The sequence below is a fragment of the Oncorhynchus kisutch genome, linkage group LG13 (assembly GCF_002021735.2).
Source record: "Oncorhynchus kisutch isolate 150728-3 linkage group LG13, Okis_V2, whole genome shotgun sequence".
Classification (NCBI taxonomy): Eukaryota; Metazoa; Chordata; class Actinopteri; order Salmoniformes; family Salmonidae; genus Oncorhynchus; species Oncorhynchus kisutch.
In genome coordinates this window covers 50,855,884-50,876,380 of record NC_034186.2, presented here as the reverse complement: position 1 = coordinate 50,876,380, position 20,497 = coordinate 50,855,884, and the positions used below count along the sequence as shown (strand labels likewise).

The 20,497-nt window shown below is 45.3% G+C and overlaps 1 protein-coding gene across 2 annotated transcripts in view; it reads left to right on the top strand.

Annotated features, from left to right (window-relative positions):
* The window catches only part of LOC109902216 (ubiquitin carboxyl-terminal hydrolase 45-like), a 40,084-nt gene that overhangs the window by 16,738 nt on the left and 2,849 nt on the right, over positions 1 to 20,497 (top strand). Inside the window, exons 6-16 of one of the 2 annotated variants that reach the window (XM_020498379.2) lie at positions 6,272 to 6,423; positions 7,964 to 8,059; positions 8,367 to 8,497; positions 14,295 to 14,382; positions 17,008 to 17,089; positions 17,325 to 17,416; positions 17,822 to 17,878; positions 18,014 to 18,139; positions 18,234 to 18,855; positions 19,902 to 19,999; positions 20,232 to 20,318. In XM_020498379.2, coding sequence (XP_020353968.1) covers positions 6,272 to 6,423; positions 7,964 to 8,059; positions 8,367 to 8,497; positions 14,295 to 14,382; positions 17,008 to 17,089; positions 17,325 to 17,416; positions 17,822 to 17,878; positions 18,014 to 18,139; positions 18,234 to 18,855; positions 19,902 to 19,999; positions 20,232 to 20,318 — 1,631 coding nt within the window. The remainder of the gene's footprint in view (positions 1 to 6,271; positions 6,424 to 7,963; positions 8,060 to 8,366; positions 8,498 to 14,294; positions 14,383 to 17,007; positions 17,090 to 17,324; positions 17,417 to 17,821; positions 17,879 to 18,013; positions 18,140 to 18,233; positions 18,856 to 19,901; positions 20,000 to 20,231; positions 20,319 to 20,497) is intronic. The other variant, XM_020498380.2, reaches the window with a different exon arrangement.

Here is a 20,497-nt window from a genome sequence, read left to right as displayed (position 1 = left end):
TTCTGTTCTATTCGGCGCATGTGACTAATAAGATTTGATTTGAGTTTCAATACATGTATTTCCCCTAGATTATCGACCCCTTTTGCAGACCAGACTTGACTCAAATGCTTCAGTACCTGAAGTAACAGCCTGGTTATGCCACAGAGGAGTATGGGGATGCCTCTTCCAGTTACCACCTATTCACTTCTCAACCCTCCTAAAATTATATTTTGTATTGGAGATAATGGGACCATAATATAACATGCATTTCTTGATAGTTATACCAGAAAATAACACATAAAATAACATCTTGTAATCTAATAGGAAAAACGAGTACCTCTTCAATAGTTCTCCAAGAGACTGATGTAGACTGATCGAACCATGATCTAACTCTAATACACACATTTCTATGTGAATTTGGCCGGGTCGCCATAAAAAGTTACATATTGCGTCTTTAATGGCCAAATAAGTGGACTGGGATTTAACAGGATTTGTTGAGTGAAGTGAAACTTTCTTGGCCGTTTCATTGATTAACATTTAATGCTGATTTATATCCTGACATCAATTTGTAATATTGAATTCTCAATATCTGTCACATCTAAGAGGATATCATACATGTATAGAGATATGAGATGATGATTTAATCGGTATAAGAGAAGCAATGGCATTCTGCCTCATGAGGCTCTAGCGAGAGAATGAATGTCGGGGAAAACCCGTCGCCTTGTATACATCCACGAAAAATAGGAAATGGACTTGATTGTATGTCATTTGTAGACATCATGGCAAAAAGTTTAGCGTACGAACCATATCCATAAAATGCTTTCCCAAACCAAATTTCCTTAAATCCGCCAACAATACTGCCATTTGAGCCTGTCAAAAGCCCTTTTGGCATCTAGTGACGCACAGCGCACGGTGTGTCCAACTGTTGTTTCATGTATTCCGTGCATTAAATGATGGACTTAGATTTGCGCTATTGAATTATTGCGATAGTAGCTTGTGTCCACAAATTCCGATATAAATGAAACCTCAATATGAATGCAACATTCAGGCTTGCCTGCTTTCTGGTCCAATTCCTTTAAGGTTTTTGGAGATGTTTAAAAAATATATTTTTTCATAAAGAAAGCAAACAATAGCTTTTTTTTTTCTCTCTCTCACTTGTGTGAAAAATAGCTGGGAGTCGAGGAGGGAGTCAGCAGGAGGGGGGCAGACAGGGATCGTGATCGTTTAGTCTGCCCTGGGGACAAGCTCCACAGTGTCACTGCTGCCCATATTCGGTGGCTGAGCAAGGAGGGCCAGGTGGTGGTTCCCGAGCGCGGCACAGTCAAGCGTGGACACAGCGCATGCTGACATTTTGCCTTCCCCGACTGCTGCAGGGGGAGGAAAAATCTGCTTTTCCATATGCTTGTGCTCGTTGCACCCCTTTCCCGGGTCCCTGGCAGATGGCTCCCTGAACATTGTTTACCTTCAGTGGCAGTCCCAGATGAAGAGTGTGTCCATTGGCATTCCCATTCTGTCCAGTTTTCCCCTCTCTCCTTAGCCAAGGAGCCGGTACTCTCACACACACACACACACACACACACACACTTGTATAAACAGGTACATTCTCACAAAGCTACATACCCGTCTCGTCACATATTCCCCATCGCTTACAGATTCCAGAAAAAAACGTATCGTATTTCTCTAACTTGTTCTCTCATTCTACCAGAAACTACCCTGTCCACACTTGTTTGCATTGTGTTGTGTAGTGTGACCATATGGGCCCCTCCCTGATGTCTGTTTAGTTCCAGACAGACAGACCTCCAGATGTTTCCAGTGTGGCGGCTGGAGGGACAGATGCTTTTGGCTGGACTGGGTTGGACCAACACTCCATTCAATGGTCCCAAGGCGGAACCCCGCCCCGCTTGGTCACCGAGACCATCACAGTGCCAGGCAAAGAACATCCATCTGCCATAAATCCGAGTAATTATCATCAATATTTGATGTTTGACGTTCCCAGTCGACGTTTTAGCTGGATCACGAACTGATTCTGTGGTGGCAGAGTTGATCTAGGGGGGAGGTTAGGGGGGACCATCCTCAGCCTGCCATAGTTACACACTTGTCCTGATCTCTGTTATGGGTTTACAAACTGGGTCATACTCAATGGTAGTGATTGGGGGGGGGGGGGGTCATGATATTATATTGATATTTGACTAAATATACATTTGTAAAATGTATTTATACTTGGTAGCGGTAGCTAGCGCTAGTCAGCTGTACTTGCGCCAAAATGTTTCATCCTATAGCTTGTTCTTCATCTTTTTAAAGTGAGCCAACATGTTTTCAGTACTTATATTCTCGACTGATCAAAACTCATTTTCTCATGGTCTCTCTTGTCCCTCTGCAGCAGACATATTCTGTATAGTGAGCAATATGTTTGGAGCATCAAATTGCAATAAAATCACAGGATCGAATCACAATACATATAGAATCATGAGAATCGCAGGGAGAATTTCTTCAGGGAGCATGTGCAAGGCCTATGTGGGTTTTTTTGAGGAGAGAAATGGTGGGCAGGAGGGTCGGTTGTTTTCACAATGAAAACTTTGCGTTAAGGGTCATGTCGTCCATGTCTCTCTCACCTTTCCCTTGTCATGCTGGGTGAGAGCCGGAAGCGGACTGGCCTCATTGGCTTGGGGAGCAGGGCAGCAGCAAGGGGTCGGTCCACTGCTAACTGGGCTGTCTGTCTGGAAGTGCTGCTGACACATACCAGAATACATGGTCCTGAGACCTCAAGGTAGCTTAACCTCCTCTAACCAAGCACATGCTGGTTTGGTTTACTTATGGTACATGCAGCTATGGCAATCTCCATTTGATACCATTTATATGGTGAAATAGGTAGGTACTGCAGGTAGCCCCGTATCCTGTCATCCAAATAATAACAATGTCATATAATTATGGTCATAAAGATAATGTCACGTACTGACATTGAGCACCTAAGATGATCACATTTCTCATGTCTTCCCATTTAGAAAATGTCAAATCAACAGAGAGAGACTGACAAAGGCATGGCCACCCACCTTTTCCTGTCTCTGGTAGTCTTGTAACACTGATTAAGGTACACATGAGAAGTGTGCGTTAATTCACTGTTAAGCAGCTTGCTGTCTCCCGGAGAATGAAAGAAAATGGATAAATTGTGTAAGTGGTGTGAGTTATGGGTTGGGGGAGGGGCAGGAAGGCAAACGGGCACAAAGGGTGCTTTCTCATCTCAACAGCCTTGGGTCCTCTCACTTGTTTTGTTCATTAATGCCTAATGTGACGGAACAGCACTTGTCTCTCCCTCCACAAATGACACTGATGACAACAGAATAGGAAAGTATGGCCTGTAACGTTGGTACTAGGTCCTAGCATGACAGGTGTATGAAATCAAGCGCACCACCATGCAATCTCCATAGACAAACATTGGCAGTAGAACGGCCTTCCCTGAAGAGCTCACCGTCATATGATTTCACCTTTCCAATAAGTCAATTCGGCAAATTTCTGCCCTGCTAGAGCTGTCAACTGTAAGGGCTGTTGTTGAGAAGTGGAAACTTACAGGAGCAGCAACGGCTCAGCCGTGAATCTGTAGGCCTCACAAGCTGACAGAACGAGACCGCCGAATGCAGAAGAGCGTAGTGCGTCTGTCCTCTGTTTCAACACTCACTATCAAGTTCCAAACTGCCTCTGAAAGCAATGTCCGCACAAGAACTGTTCATTGGGAGCTTCATGAATTGAGTTTCCATGGCCGAGCAGCCACACACCATGCACAATGTGAAGCGTTACCTGGAGTGGTGTAAAGCTTGCCGCCATTGGATGCCAGGAAAACGCTACCTGCACGAATGCATGGTGCCAACTGTAAAGTTTGGTGGAGGGGACAATGGTCTGGCGCTGTTCTTCATGGTTCGGGCTAGGCCCCTTAGTTCCATTGATGGGAAATCTTTATGCTTCAGCATAGAATTACATTATAGATGATTCTGTGCATCCAACTTTGTGGCAACAGTTTGGGGAAGGCCCTTTGCTGTTTCAGTATGACAATGTCCCCATGCATAAAGCGAAGTCCGTACAGAAATGGTTAGTCAAGATCGGTGTGGAAGAACTTGATTGACTTGCACAGAGCCCTGACCTCAACTCCATCGAACACCTTTGGGATGAATTGGAATGCCGACTTCGAGCCAGGCCTAATCCCCAACATCAGTTTCCAAACTCACTAATGGTCTTTTAGCTGAATGAAAGCAAGTCCCCGCAGCATCTAGTGAAAAGCCTTCCCAGAAGAGTGTTATATCAGCAAAGGGGAGACCAACTACATATTAACGCCCATGATTTTAGAATGAGATGTTTAACAAGCAGGTATCCACATACACTACATGACCAAAAGTATCTTCTGCGTGTGTTTTTGTGTTTGATTTCATCAAGACAACCATGTATACTTGATGTCAGATGTGTCAAGAAGAAGTATCTTATCACTCTTTCACCTCTTAGGGGCCCGATTTGCCCTGTGTTTCAGTGAGAAAGGTTTCTGACTTTCCTAAAGTGTTTCTTAGCATTACATCCCCCTCGTTTTGTAGATAAGAATTTTGTAGAGAGATGTACTTAGTTTGTCTCAGCCAGCCATACCCCATGCTTTGAGTGTTAGACTAGTGCACAGAGCTGTCAGCCTCCTGACTACTCCCCAACTATAATCACTCAGTCCCTGCTGGCCTGCTCTGCACTGACGACTGCCTCCCTCCTTGCTGAGTTGGGACGGTCATGGAGGAGTAACAGCTGGACCAGAGAGCCGTCTCTCCCTAAACAGCGGAATCTTCTCCAGCTGTCATCTGCTCTCTCCCACATGACCCATCTCTCCTTCCAGCTGCAGCCCTGGCCTCCCGCACTTTAACCCACTTCCACTGCAGAAGACCATATTTGCAGTTTGCTCCGGTGTGTGTGTGTGTCTGTGTGCTGCTTGGACCGGGACTGGCCCCCACTAAAAAGCTACCCCAGCACATAATGGGTTAAATGCAACCCCTGGCTCCCTAAACAAACTATTAGGCTCTGGTCTCACAGGAGATTGAGAGACACTTTAGGTGTTGTTTTTTCTCTGGCGACCTCAGAGAACTTGGTTCGTACGTAAAGCTTCAAAATGCCTTTGCTGCACCAAGCTACATCAATATGGACAAACCCTCTTGCAAGGTGACGCCATGCGAAGAAGAAAAAAAACGTAACACATTTTCACTGCACTTGACATACTAAACGAACAGTAAGTGCATCTTAGCTCAAACGTTTGTCAGTGCATATACAGTGCATTCGGAAAGTATTCAGACCCCTTGTCTTTTTCCACATTTTGTTACAGCCTTATACAGCGGTATTTAATTATTTTTATTTTATAAAATAAAAAAACAAAGCCATGAGGTTGAAGGAATTGTTCGTAGAGCTCCGAGACAAGCTTGTGTCAAGGAACAGATCTGCGGAAGGGTAACAAAAAAAATGTCTGCAGCATTGAAGGTGCCCAAGAACACAGTGGCCTCCATCGTTCTTAAATGCAAGAAGTTTGGAACCACCAATACTCTTCCTAGAGCTGGCCTCTCCACCAAACTGAGCAATCGGGGGAGAAGGGCCTTGGTCAGGGAGGTGACCAAGAAGCAGATGGTCACTCTGACAGAGCTCCAGAGTTCATCTGTGGAGATGGGAGAACTTTCCAGAAGGACAACCATCTCTGCAGCAATCCACCAATCAGGCCTTTTATGGTAGAGTGGCCAGATGGAAGCCACTCCTCAGTAAAAGGCACATGACAGCACGCTTTGAGTTTGCCAAAAGGCCATGAGACCATGAGAAACCAGATTTTCTGGTCTGAACTCTTTGGCCTAAATGCCAAACCTGGCACCATCCCTACGGTGAAGCATGGTGGTGGCAACATCATACAAAGTACAGAGAGATCCTTGATGAAAACCTGCTCCAGAATTCTCAGGACCTCAGACTGGGGCGAAGGTTCACCTTCCAATTGGACTGTTTTTGATTTGTCATTATGGGGTATTGTGTAGATTGATGAGGGGAAAACTGTAATAAATTTTAGAATAAGGCTGTAATGTAACAAAATGTGGAAAAAGTCAAGGGGTCTGAGTACTTTCTGAATGCACTGTACATTTAACCTGCCTAATACTTGCATTTGAAAATGTCAAGTACTCATTAGTAATCGAATACAAACCATGAATCGAGTGCTCGCGTCCAACTCTAATCTACAGTTGAAATATAGGAGTATAGGAGTATATATAGGAGTAAAATAACTTTTCCTTTTTGTGCCTTGCAGGAACAACATTGAAAATGATCAAGCTTAGAGAGGAGCCCAGCGACTATGCAGACCAGTCAAGAGGGAAGAGTCCGGTCAACAACAGCACACTGGTCCCGGTCAAAGGCATCAACAACCTCGGAAACACCTGCTTCTTTAACGCAGTTATGCAGGTGCGGTCATTATGAGATTGGTTTGTATATACCGTAAACTTTGACGAGGCTGCTTATGAAATGCAACCGTAGGGATAAGGTCATGTCGAAGAGAGTCTTTACCACGGGTGTACTAAAGGTCATTGCATACCTTAGAGAACTATTTTTAACTTGTCAGTAATGTCCAGATCAACTAGCCCATGTCAGCGAACATTTATTTGCAGAATTTGTTAGCCCATAGATATTTTTGTCATGTTTGAGTCACTCAAATATCACATGAATAAACCTTAGACATTGCAAAATGCATAGAATTGCAAGTGAATTTGCTTTAAAACTGCTAAATGTTCTCTGCACCTCATGACAAACTGTGTAGAATTGCTGGAAATAAGCTTTAAACCTGCAACATTTTCTCTCCCTCAACAACCCTGGTCTAGGGAACAGTGTACTGTAAACATGGCAGCTGGTCAAACTGGCATGTCGGGTGCTGCTCCTCCCGATAGTAAAATACCATAGCATACCAGCCTTGGGCTCCCGAGTGGCGCAGCATCTCAGTGCTTGAGGCGTCACTACAGACACCCTGGTTCGAATCCAGGCTGTATCACAACCGGCCGTGATTGGGAGTCCCATAGGGCGGCGCACAATTTGCCCAGCGTCGTCAAGGGTTTGGCCGGTGTAGGCCATCGTTGGAAATAAGAATTTGTTCTTAAACTCGACAATACATGAAAGGCTTGTATAAATGTCTTTAAAATACAGCAGTATAGGCAAGAACAAGTTATGCATATATAGTACAAGGGTATTTTATATGCGTATGTGTGACTCATCTATCCACGGGAGAATAGGACTGGTATGGAACACGTTCTCTATGTTCCAGTGTATGTTGGCTGTCTAGTCTTGGGGAATTGAAACTTTCATTCCCTTCCCCTTTTCCGCCATTTTGTTAATCACCTGGAGCTCTCTCGGGATTGAAACCAGACCGAACATTCTTCCTTTACATGATTTTTCCCCCTCTCTCTTTCTATCCTCATTGTCTCCTTCAAAATTGCAATTTTGCTGGTGAAACAACATAATTGTCAGAGAAAAAGCTCACCCTGCTGATGCCATTGTGTCTTTTCCATAGCAACTGTCTTCATTGCCAGGATGTGACAAAACAACTGTCGTTTGAAAGGGAAGAAAGAGATGATGCAGTAATATGATGGGACAATGGTGGCTCTGGGCAATCCCTTCTGTGTTTCAGTCACAGCTCATCGTTTCTTTGGAAAGGGCTTTTTTAGCATAATGATATTTAGGCTAACACCCGCCAGTTTCTCAGAATTAATAGAGATTTTTTCAATTGGTGACTCTCCAGTTTTACCATTCATTATTTTTTTTGCATTTGTAATATTTTAAATGTTTTTATTTTTTGTGAAGGGATGATGAAATAGAAAAGAAGGAGTGCAGTAAGATGTTAATTCATGATTCTTGTAACTGATAAGAAATTATTCTGTCCTGTCCATGCAGGTGAAAAACTATGATGACTAAATTAAAGGTAATGGATTAATAGTGGCTGATTTCTGTCCATCAGAATCTGTCCCAGACTCACATGCTGAACGATCTGATACAGGATGTGAAGGAGAAGGGACACAAGCTGAAGATCTGCCCCCCTGCCGAGTCAAATGTGGTACGTTCCACGTTCATGTGCTTGGTATAGTCCAGTCCACCACTATAGTATTATACTGTACATGGCACAGGAAGACACATTATTACTGTCTATATGGGTGGTTATTTTTAATATTAGCATAATAGGCTATCGTAAATATCCCTTGACCAATTGTAGCCCACCCCCCACGTCTCCAGTCATCTGTAGAATGCAGTCAAGCCCCTTCAGGCTTTCCATGGTAGTGCAACACTCTGTATGAAATACATGCCTTGTCTAACACTCATGTGTTCTCTCGCTCACTCTCTCCTTTCCTGGGGTTGTCCTTCAGGGGGCGTTGATGGTGACTCTGCCCAGCCCAGAGCCCCTGACCTCGGCCATGTTCCTCTTCCTACACAGCATGAAGGAGTCTGGGAAGGGCCCTGTCAACCCCAAGACCCTTTTCAACCAGCTCTGCCAGAAGTAAGAAGCTAGGTTTTGCATTAATCTTTATTTTATGTGTTGGCCGTCTTACAGCATTGGTGTTGATGGTGCCGGAACCCAGTATAGGCTATTGTATAGGCATGGGTGTTGACTTAACCTGCTTCCTGTGCTGGTCGATGCTAAAATATTTTTAATGAAAAGAGCATATGAGTGCTGCCCTGTAGGGTGCCAGAGGAGGCACTACAGACCTGTAAAAGGTTTTTCATAATTATATTCTCTTTCCTTGTGTACTAATGACAAACTTTATCACCAAGAGATATCAATAGTTTTTGTTACCATCAATTCTTCCTTACTTGATTGATGGAATCACCACTGCACAACATTGTAGAAACATTGTGCTGTGGTTGCGGCGGCGGTGATGCATCAATGTTAGACACACAGCCTCATATGCAGACAAGCTGCCCTGCTCCCAAGTTTAGAGGTCAGTGTGCCCCAACTGGTCTGGCACTTCTCCATTGCTGTGACAACAGTCAACCAAACAGTACAGGCAGAGGCCACAGCTCTTACCTGCCCTGTTGTCAAGCTGCCATGGCGACCACTTCAGAGAAGAGGTTGTCTCAACCTGCTGGACCCTACCAGCACCTGGTCCATCCAGTCTTCAGTCCACCTTGCTCCCCAACGCTGTTCAACACTAAACCATTAACACCAACGCACTCCACACAGAACGAACAGTAGACCTCACTGCACAAAATGGCTCTGATGCAATCTGCTTCCATCTGCAATCAAAACAGCATGGCATGTCCTTGTTCTCTTTAACACGCCGTACCACCTGTGTTCGTGTTTGAACTTGAGGATAGTCTGAGTGGCTGGCCCAGGCCAGCCCTCCCAGTTTCATAGTGAACGCTTATGAACACGGTCACCTTTGAACATGCTGAACGGTTGGTTAGGTCTCTCTTTGAACGTGTGGTGAATGGTTGGTTGGCTCTTGTTGTTGGAACATGGTGAACGGCTGGTTTGGCCCAGGCTGGCCGTAGTGTGTGGGGCCTGTTGGGTTAGGTAGGACCAGGCTCTGTACAGTCGGCTCTGTCTGGGTGGGATGGGGAACGTTCGGGTGGCTGGAGCGCGGAGACGGTCGGCCGCCTGGGTGCCTCTGGTGTGTCCCGGTACCCGGGCTTTCATCTGCCCAGGTGTGTGTGAGAGCAATGACACCCCTCACCTGGTACCACCTCACCCTGCAGTGCATATGCACTCAGCCGGGCATACACATAGGCACAACACGCACGCATGCACGTACACGACACACATTCCCCCAGTAGACCTCATTTCATGCCCTTCCTCACGCTCACTTGCGCATTACACAGGCCCATGCCTTTATTCAAACCCTTCTTCCATGCACACATTCACTCGACACCTACAAATGCACGTGCTACACACCTCATCCCGTGTTTCTACGCACACATATGATTTGCCATCGCTCTCCCGTTTTTCACAAACAAACTCTACATCTCTCTCCTCATTCTGTCTGTAACTGCATGTCAGTGGGGCAGGGTCAAGAGTGGCTCCTCTATACAGGAACATTCACCTGATGCTGATAATGATATTTCTCCTGCCGCGTGTTGACCTTCGGGATGGCTAAAGCCATATACACACTAGGCTGTGTGCGTGTCCAATCCTCGTCTTTATTTCCCGAGGTCTCCTAGCTCAGTGGCGTGTTGCCGGCCCTGACCTGAGAATGTGCACCCTAGTGCTTAACAACACACTGGTTGGTTAAACTGGCTACTTGTGTAGGACCCCACTGTGTGTGTGTGTGTGTGTGTGTTTTTTCCATTGGTATTTAAGGCAGATTGAGCCTAGTGTGTTGTTGTGTTCACCCTTGACCAGCTGAGTCACTCCCTGTCTGGCCTGCTCTTCTGGCTGCCCCACTATACCCAACGCCAGGCCCCCTTGTGCCAGCTGGACGGGTCAGGCTCGGACCAGCGCCAGGCCCAGTGGTTTGGAGGGTCAACACCACACACACTGTTTCTGGTGCCAGTGAGAGACTCGGCTTGTACCCAGACCCACCACTAGGCCTATGCTGCTGTGGTGGGGGATGTGTGTATGGTGCACAAGAGGAAAAAGCCCTACGATTTATTCTGATTTAAAAAATATAAAAAATTGTCATTTAAGTTTAATCTAGAGAATCTTGCCTATGCTTACACAGGAACACTTTTACCTCCCTTTTTCCTTACATTAGTGTTCAGTTATGAAATAATACACGTACACACTTGCACAAACGCACTCTGCGAACGCACGTACACACTGACTGACTTTCTTTCATGACTTGTAGGCAAAAAAAAATAAACTAACCTGTGTGTAAGTCCAACCGCAGTAGGAAAATAGCAGGGTTCAACAATGAGCAGGCGGCCACACAAAGGCACATGGCCACACAGGTCTGAACATGCATGGAAGATCTCCTGCAGCTGAAGCGTTGAAGAGCAGGCATTCTCTCAAGGAAGGTCACATTCAGCTGGTCTCACAATGCCTGATATAAATCATGTCCACAGACCTTCAGCTGCCTATGCAAAGGCATTCATTATATTTCTGATGTTACGCGTCGCGCTTTTGTCTGTCCTTGTGAGGAATAGTCTATATGTGCATCAAAGCTGAGATCGAGAGAATGAGAAACAGCTTCCATCTCAAGGCCATCAAACTGCTAAACAGCAAACAGCTAACTCAGAGAGGCTGCTGCCTACATTGAGACCCAATCACTGGACACTTTAAGAAATGGATCACTAGTCACTTTAAACAATGCCACTTTAAGTAATGACACATTTTAATATTGTTTACAAATCTTACATTACTCATATCACATGTATATACTGTATCGTATACCATCTACTGCACCTTGCCTATGCCGCTCGGCCTTCACTCATCCATATACTTATATGTACATATTCTCATTCACCCCTTTAGATTTGTCTGTATTAGGTAGTTGTTGGGAATGGTTAGATTACTTCTTAGATATTACTGCTCTGTTGAAACTAGAAGCACAAGCATTTCGCTGCGCTCGCATTAACATCTGCTAGCCATGTGCATGTGACCAATAAAATGTGATTTGATTTGAAAAGATTCAATACGCTCATAAATGTAGGGAGGTGGGGGGGGGGGGGGGGGGGGGGGGAGCTGCATTCGATAATGTGGGTACGACAGAAGAGAAATAGACCTACACTTATTGAAAGGAATGTCTTTCATAATTGATTGCATGTGGCACTGTGACCCTGTGAATGTGATTACATATGAGGCAGGGTGTTCTATGAGTCAGATAAGTGTTGAATTTTTTATGTTATAGATGTTTGTTTTTTTACATGCATGATAATGAGTGTTTTTACATGCTTATGCTGGATAGATACAGTAAGTGGCTTTTATTATGTAAATGTGTGTGTCAATGTGAAAGCGACTCAATGTATATGATTTATATGTTGTATTGAAAGTGTGTGCGCCCCTCTGCCTGTCGAGGTGGTGCAACGTGCCGGGGTCGCCTTGCGTCTGGTACTAACTCATCCGCTGTTAATTGTGTTAGCACCGCAGCTGTCTGCATTGGTCAGGGCCAGATTGGGAGCAGCGCTACAGGGCCCTTCTGCCTCTCTTCCACTGGGATGAGCTTCCAGACGGCGCCGTTCCCACTGATCCCATTGGAGCTGCTCGTCTGCCTCGTCACCCGTTGCTGCTCCGTGTTCCGTTCCCGGAACAAAATACCCCAAGACTGCTGCGTGCCTCTGTCTGTCTGTCTTTTAATCCCAACTATCACTGTGTGCCGACCAGATACTGTACCAGTCCGACCCGCTTTGTTTGAGCTGTTAGATAAGCAGAATTGGGGATGAGTGTGTTTGGCATGAATACAAGACACGATTTGCTTGATAAAAAGCCGTATTCCTACTGTAATCCCCATTGTAATTTCCATTTTTCATATAAGAAAACATGCTTTAAAACACTAATTTTGTACACGTTTGAAGGAAGATATTCCATTATGTTTTGGCATCTTTAAAGGGAATGAAATGAGGGACACGTGATTTCCCCCCCTCCCTCCGCCGCCCTTGCGTGTGGCAGAGAGAGGGCAAAGGGACAGAGGTAGAGAAGGGGGGCTGAGTTGGTCCTCTAGACCTCCTGCTCATGACCTGTGTTGGGGGCAGGTGGTCAATCGTCTCTCCCCGAGCTCCAGTCACCCATTCTGGGGCTTGACGTCAACATCCATCAGCACATGGCAGAGATGATCCAGACTGTAGGCCCATCCACTCTGCTGCCAGTTAGAGGATGAGTACCTCTGTTCTGATTGGGTCTGGGAGCTCGCCAGGAAGAATGGTTCACCAGTTCAAAGGGGGTAAATCGTTTGGTTTCATTTGCATTGCAGGCCAATCTGAACGGGTCATTGGCCTGTATGTAGAGATGATATGACATCAGATCAGGATGATATACCTGGGACAATGAAGCCCCTACAATGGCTTTTAGGAGGACCCATTTCTCTGTGGAGAGCTGCTCAGGGGCGTTATAAAATAGGACATAAAAAAATGTAGGCTGACGCCCTTAGAACAAGTACCAGTATTCCGGTTATCCAGTGATCAAGACGGTGATCATTGTTATAGATGGTCAGATGCTAAACTGGTATCAAAGAGGCAACGAATGTACTTGCCCTCCTCTATGACCCTGTGCACTCAGAGAGCATTGGGTTAGGAGTGGTCAGTGGTTCTCTCAGGTCAGCTGCATGTTGTCCTGCCAGCCTGTCAGGCCAACCTGTTCTGTGGCTGACGTTGCCCAACAGGTTGTGGTGGTGGCTCTTGCCCTGGCTGCACATCTGTCTCTACATCTGTCCCTACATCTGTCCTGCTGTGGCCAGGGACAGGTTCAAGGAGAGCCCCCTCTACGAGCGCTGGGGCATGAACACGCAGGATGTCCACTGGCACAATCACCATACGTTTTCTCCCGTAGTTACATGTACTGCTGGGGAATGATAATGATGGGAGATATGTGTACTCTAGACAGTAAAGTGCTTTCTATTGAAGAAAGACAGAATTGGCTTGCACAGTAGGCTGTTGGTAAGCCCTACAGCCATTTTCACCTGCAATGTCAAATTTTATTTGCAAATACTTGCACAGGTCTTAAAGTTAGCTATGAAAAGAAAGAAATTCCATCAAATAATCAGTGTCATTGTTATAAGAGACGCCTTTAACAAAATCTTCTTTACTTGGAATCTTGCTTAACACATGAAGCCGGAAGAAGGTCATTGTGTGTGTGTGTGTGTGTGTGTGTGTGTGTGTGTGTGTGTGTGTGTGTGTGTGTGACCCTAACTGGTTTAAGGAAAGCTGTGGGAATGAAACAATAGCTTCCTTTAAGCACCAGAAAGCTGCAGAGAGGAAATTGAATGGATGAACCAACGAAAAGTCCTTGAAAAAAAATAATGTGGCCTTTCTCCACTCTCATTGATGTCTCTGTATGCACTATTGATACAGCTGATTGCTTTATGCATGTGGTTGATTGCTTTGTGCATGCTTGTTTGAGTGTGTGGGTGGGTGTTTGTTTACCAATGATTTGTGTTTGCCTGTCCTAGATTTACTCATTTGATCAACTATAAACAACGCACATGTGACTGGTCTAGCTTAGCGATAGAGCTGCCAGCTTCGGTCTGCTGTCCACCGCTAACTTTCATCCCTCTCAACTCTCTCCCTCTCTCAAGATCTCTGTTTTAAAAAAAGAAACGGAATTACGTTTACACGAGTGTGTGCGTATGTGTACACATTTGACATGGTTATTACTATGTGAGTGTATGGGTTCTGACTAAACTGTGTTCTCTCCGTCTCACCAGGGCTCCACGCTTTAAGGGCTACCAGCAGCAGGACAGCCAGGAGCTGCTCCATTACCTACTGGACTCCATGAGAGTAGAGGAGACTAAGGTGAGACTATAGACCCACGTTACAAACACCACATCCTTCTTCCACTCAGCCTAGTACCATGGCTCCGTCTCTGTGCAAGTGGCTGTGTTTGAGATCCAGACTGACCGATCTACAAACCGTAAAGAGTAGCTATTTAGGAAGCTTTTTTAAAATATATATATATATATATAAAATTCTACTAATATATATATATATATATTTTCATGTAGATCAGTCAAGTGACTGAGCAGAATGTATGCTCTCAAACACACCCTGTAAAGTATGAGTATGATGACATAAAGCCATTAGTCTCTCTGTCAACGGTGTCTATGATAGCTGTAGTCAAGCTACATGTAGGGTGGTGACCATGCTAGTAAGAGTACGCAAAGAATAGGCAATGTTTTGATTGCAATTGAGAAGCACACTTCAATCGCCAACGTAGAGCAGGCTGTAAGCTTGTGGATGACAGTGTGCAGGGTTTAGTCTTTGCCTTTGCTTCTCGGCCAGCCATTGTCTTTTAACCTTATGGTACCATATTTTCTGGCAAGTGCAGACTGCCCCCCCCTTCAGCAATTAGGGGGAGCCCACCAGGGCTGAGTCAGTTGGCCCCTCGGCCCCACCAGCGACTCAGCCAGCCCCAAAAAATAGAGGAGAGTAGCGGGTGTGGAGTGGAGTGGTCAGCCCGGGGCCTGGGACAGGGGGACAAGGGTACAGGCTGGGACTCCCCCCCCTTGGTTCTTTTTAAACTTGTGAACACTGACAGTTGTGCCACTTACAGGACTTGCAAGTGGCACGACGGGCGTCATTGTGTGATCTGGGAAACACGCAGCTGTGGGTCGCCCCATTGTGCTGGAGGGTCACCCCCCTCCCCCGCTCCAATCAGGGAGTCCGAGAGGGAGGGGTAAAGGGGGGAGCTGGCCCTATTCATGCATTCATTATACATGCGCTGAAACGTAAACACACGCACATACGCTTATATGCATTTGACATCTACTGTCTGATGAATTTACAATAAATTTACCTGCAAAAATGTGTAATGGGTTCGCATTCAAACAGATTATTTTCACTGCATCAGGGATGGCGTACACAGACGTTTCACTGCATCAGGGATGGCGTACACAGACGTTTCACTGCATCAGGGATAGCGTACACAGACGTTTCACTGCATCAGGGATAGCGTACACAGACGTTTCACTGCATCAGGGATGGCGTACACAGACGTTTCACTGCATCAGGGATGGCGTACACAGACGTTTCACTGCATCAGGGATGGCGTACACAGACGTTTCACTGCATCAGGGATGGCGTACACAGACGTTTCACTGCATCAGGGATGGCGTACACAGACGTTTCACTGCATCAGGGATGGCGTACACAGACGTTTCACTGCATCAGGGATGGCGTACACAGACGTTTCACTGCATCAGGGATGGCGTACACAGACGTTTCACTGCATCAGGGATGGCGTACACAGACGTTTCGGCTTTACAGCCTTCAGTGTGTAGATACAAATGATGTTTTGAATTAAAAGAAAATTGTAAAGAACTGCTGATGAGCAGCAGTTGCGTCTAATCAGGTTTGCCACTCATCTGCCATAAATGTACCTGCACAGCATACACAACCCAACAAATATTGTATTACTCATCATTTTTTCGGTCTATGACACTTAAACATTTTGTTTACTCAAAACAGAATTGTAGATACACTCATCGTGTTTAGCTTGCACCAACTCAAATGTCCTCACCTGCATGGAATCAGCCCAAACAAACGTGCAATAAAACACACACACACACTGAGTGACTGGCCATTTCTCCCATAGCCTGTCACCACCAACCTAGGAGGCCCAAGTGTTTGTTTTGATTGGCCATTTAGTATCAGAAGTCTAAATAGGCTAATTGCACACAGTCAATTATCACCAATTAGCTGAGACGTTAGGTACAGTAATGCTCCCACTCAGGGCATGGCCTGTGCTTCTTGGCCCATCTTAAATTAGTTTACACCCCTCTAACCTTCCCTTCCTCACCCCGCTTCTCTTACCCTGAGCCTACACACTACACGTTGGGGGATCCTGATGGGGATTAATTAGTGTGGGGCTCAGCAGTGTCTGACTAGGGAGAGGAGGGCAGGGGGGGGCTGCAAGCTGGGATTAACCAGGCTTTTGACCTAAATAGCCAGTCCAGTGCATGGGTCCGGGGACAATGGGGGCGACTAGTCGGTTACACAGACCACGGCCAATTATCTATTGATTGGTGCTTTACTGTGTTGGTGCCTCTTCTTCTACTAGCCGACACACTCACTGACCATGTCACCTTCAATCACTGCCCACGGCCACGCCACCGAGACTGTCAGAGACGGCTGGCTGACATACTCCACACCAACACATGCGCAGTGTACACATACAAACACACAGAGAGAGAGCGAGATGCAAGTGCACATTCAGATGCTTTGGAAGAAGTTTGTATTTGTTTACTAATGTGTATTCACAAACACACTCATTTTTGTAATGGTTTCAGTTCCTTGGCTTCCCATGGTAGCTGTTATATGAATCACCCTTTGTTGTATAAAACCACCATTTTGTAGTCCTGCATTTTTCCATCTACTTAAGTTGCATTCATATGAGATCAATGTAGTGTTTGACATTCCCAGCGGATCAAAGCGGGCATTCTGAAATCCTTCAACAACCCCACAGAGAAGACTGCAGATGATGAAACCAAACGCCAAGTCAAAGGTTCCTGTTCCATTCTGACTCAGTAGTTTTGACCTAAATCAATAGCGCCATCTTGTGGCAGCGTTATGTACTGTTCAATGGCTTACTATGGAAAAATACCTCAACCACAGGAGGCATGTTTCATGATTAAACATAAGGATTGATTAAAGTATTTTTAAAGTAAATTTATTCTGAATGATTGTAGCTGAATGTTGTTGTTTTTAGTTGCCTAACCTTTATTTCCTCCTTATCTCAGCATACGGGAAGGAGGGTGTGAAGATGAACTTTGTGGATCGCATCTTTGTGGGGGAGTTGACCAACACCATCATGTGTGAGGAGTGTGAGCATGTAAGTGATTCATTGCCTGTCTGTTTATGGGTGTGTGTGTGTGGTCAACCACTGAACAGTTTGGCTGTATTCCTTAATACTTAAGGATTAATTATACAACTACAGTTATATAAATAAGATATGCAATTTAGCAGATGCGTTTATCCTAAGTGACTTACAATCATGCTAAATACATTTATTTTGTGTACGGGTCACCCTGGGAATCGAAAGCACAATCCTGGTGTTGCAAGTGCCATGCTCGACTGAGCCGTATGTTTTGTGTGTGTCATACACAGTTAAACCATTTTAAACCACTTCTCAATGAGCAGTGTTCATATTTCAGTAAGACTATAGTTGTTCCCAGCTGAAAGCCATGCCGTACTTTGATTGTGAGTGTTATGGGTGCCTGTCCTCTGTCTCCCACAGATCTCCACAGTGAAGGAAGCCTTCATTGACATCTCCCTGCCCATCATTGAGGAGCGGGTGAGCATATCTTTGCATTAGCTTTGCAATAGTGTCCAGTCCAGAATACTGCTTCTGCCATGTTGATCATATGTGATACGTGTACAGTATGTTGGTTTCATCTCTGTCTTTGTGTCATGTCCTGTTGCTGTTCAGATGTCCAAGCCGTCCAACCCGGGCAGGACTGGGAAGAGCAGTCGGGAGCAAGAAGCTCACGTCTCCCACGGTGACGAGATGCTTTCCGCAGCGCTCAATAAGAACAGCAGGAAACTTAGCGGACAGGTGTGTGTGTGTTCTTTGTGTCTGTGTGTATGTGTAGTTTGAGTCAGTTGGTGAGTGTGTTTTGCTGACTGTGTGTGTCTACCTCCCTCAAAAGCAGCAGCAGGGCCATAAGTCCCCTGGCTCTGTGGAAGAGAAGGGGGCAGACAGCCCCTCGGACCACCCTGAGGAGGAGTCCCCCTCCGTAATGGCCCGTGCTGCAGGAGTTTCCAAAATGGCCGCCACCAGCAGCCTATCTGATGGCAGTGAGAAAGACTCGGGCCCCCAGGACAGCAGCAATGATGCCGACAGCGAGGCCTCGGAGAGCGAGTGGACCCCCCGGCACTCCTCGGGCCACAGCCATGGTGGCAGAGGGTCCACCCCTACCCAGTCTCCCACCCTGTCCGCCCTCTCCCCCAGGACCCAGCATGGTGGTGCTGTGGAGCAGCTGGTCAGTGCAGTGCATAAGATTAACCTGGGACCTGATTCAGCGGACTCACCCTCTACACACTGTCCTGAGGACCAGGTGGAGCCCCAGCCTCAACAGTCTCCTCACTCCCACCACCAGGGGGCATTCCAGGCCCTGTCCCACAGCTATACGCCCTGCTCCAAGGAGTGCTCCGTTCAGTCCTGCCTTCACCAGTTCACCTCGGTGGAGCTTCTGATGGGCAACAACAAGCTGTTGTGCGAGAGCTGCACGGACCGCCGGCAGAAACAACTGCGGAAGAGCACCTCAGCAGGTTAGTTAGAACACATACACCGTTTGATAGAGAACTTGTGCTGGTTTGAATTTTTATATTTGACCTTCATTTAAGTAGGCAAGTCAGTTAAGAACAAATTCTTATTTACAATGACGGCCTACCCCGGCCAAACCTGGACGATACTGGGCCAATTGTGCTATGGGACTCCCAATCACGGCCGGATGTGATACAGCCTGGATTTGAACCAGGGACTGGAGTGACGCCTCTTGCATTGAGATGCAGTGCAAAGACCGCTGTGCCACTCAGGAGCGCTCGATAACCACTGTCGTTAAAGACAATTTGTTGAGATTCTGACCTGATAGTGACAGCAGTAGGTGATATGAAAATGTGTGGCTATTCGGCACCTATCCATGTCATGCATTTACACAGATATTCAGATGCAGACATTTTGGCTACACTGACTTGTAATCAGGCAGAGCAATCATGTATTTGAAAAATTCTCATTCACAAAGTGACATTGTGGTGTCTGTATGTGCTTACAGACAGTGGTGTAAAGTAATTAAGAAAAAGTACTTTAAAGCACTTTAAGTCAGGTTTTTTTAGGGAATCTGAACTTTACTTAACTATTTAGGTTTTAGACGACTTTTACTCCACTACATGCCTGAAGAAAATAATGTATTTTTTACTCCATACATTTTCCCTGACACCCAGAAGTACTCATTACATTTCCAATGCTTTGCAGGACTGGAAATGGTTAATATAAAGAATGTGAAATGATTTATACTTTTACTTTTGATACTTAAGTATATTTTAGCAATTACATAAACTTTTGATACTTAAGTATATTTTAGCAATTACATAAACTTTTGATACTTAAGTATATTTTAGCAATTACATAAACTTTTGATACTTAAGTATATTTGAGCAATTATCTTTACTTTTGATACTTAAGTATGTTTAAAACTTTTACTGAAGTAGTATTTTACTGTGTGACAGTCACTTTTACTTTAGTAATTTCTTATTAAGGTATCTTTTAGTTTTACCCAAGTATGACAATTGTGTACTTTTTGCACCACTGCATACAGAGAAGAAGTCTGACAAGGTGTACACCAGCGCTCGCAAACAGATGCTGATCTCTTCGCTGCCCCCGGTGGTCACTCTGCACCTCAAACGCTTCCATCAGGTTAGCATATTTTTTCATGCATTATTGTACACATCTTTACGTTATTGTATATGATATATCATGTTCATGTGAATAACGTTGTGTTTTCCTGTTTATCTAAATTGTTGTTGTGGTCATGGTGTAGGCTATTACTGTGTCTTATTGTGTGTTGATATCTTTGGAGTTGATTTGTGTGTGTGTGTGTGTGTGTGTGTGTGTGTGTGTGTGTGTGTGTGTGTGTGTGTGTGTGTAGGCAGGGATGAACCTACGAAAAGTCAACCGTCATGTCAACTTCCCTCTCATCCTGGATCTGGCTCCGTTCTGCTCGGCATCCTGCAAGGTAATAACTCTTCTTTACGTGAAAACAGGGACAGTATCTTTACTAAAAACCTTGAAATGAACTGAAATAAATATGGGTCCTTGGACACTGTAGCTCAAGTACTTATCAGTATTTGTGCTTGTAATTAATAGTTGAAAAGATAGCAATAGCTCAGATGCTCCTGTATCTGTCTGAGCTCT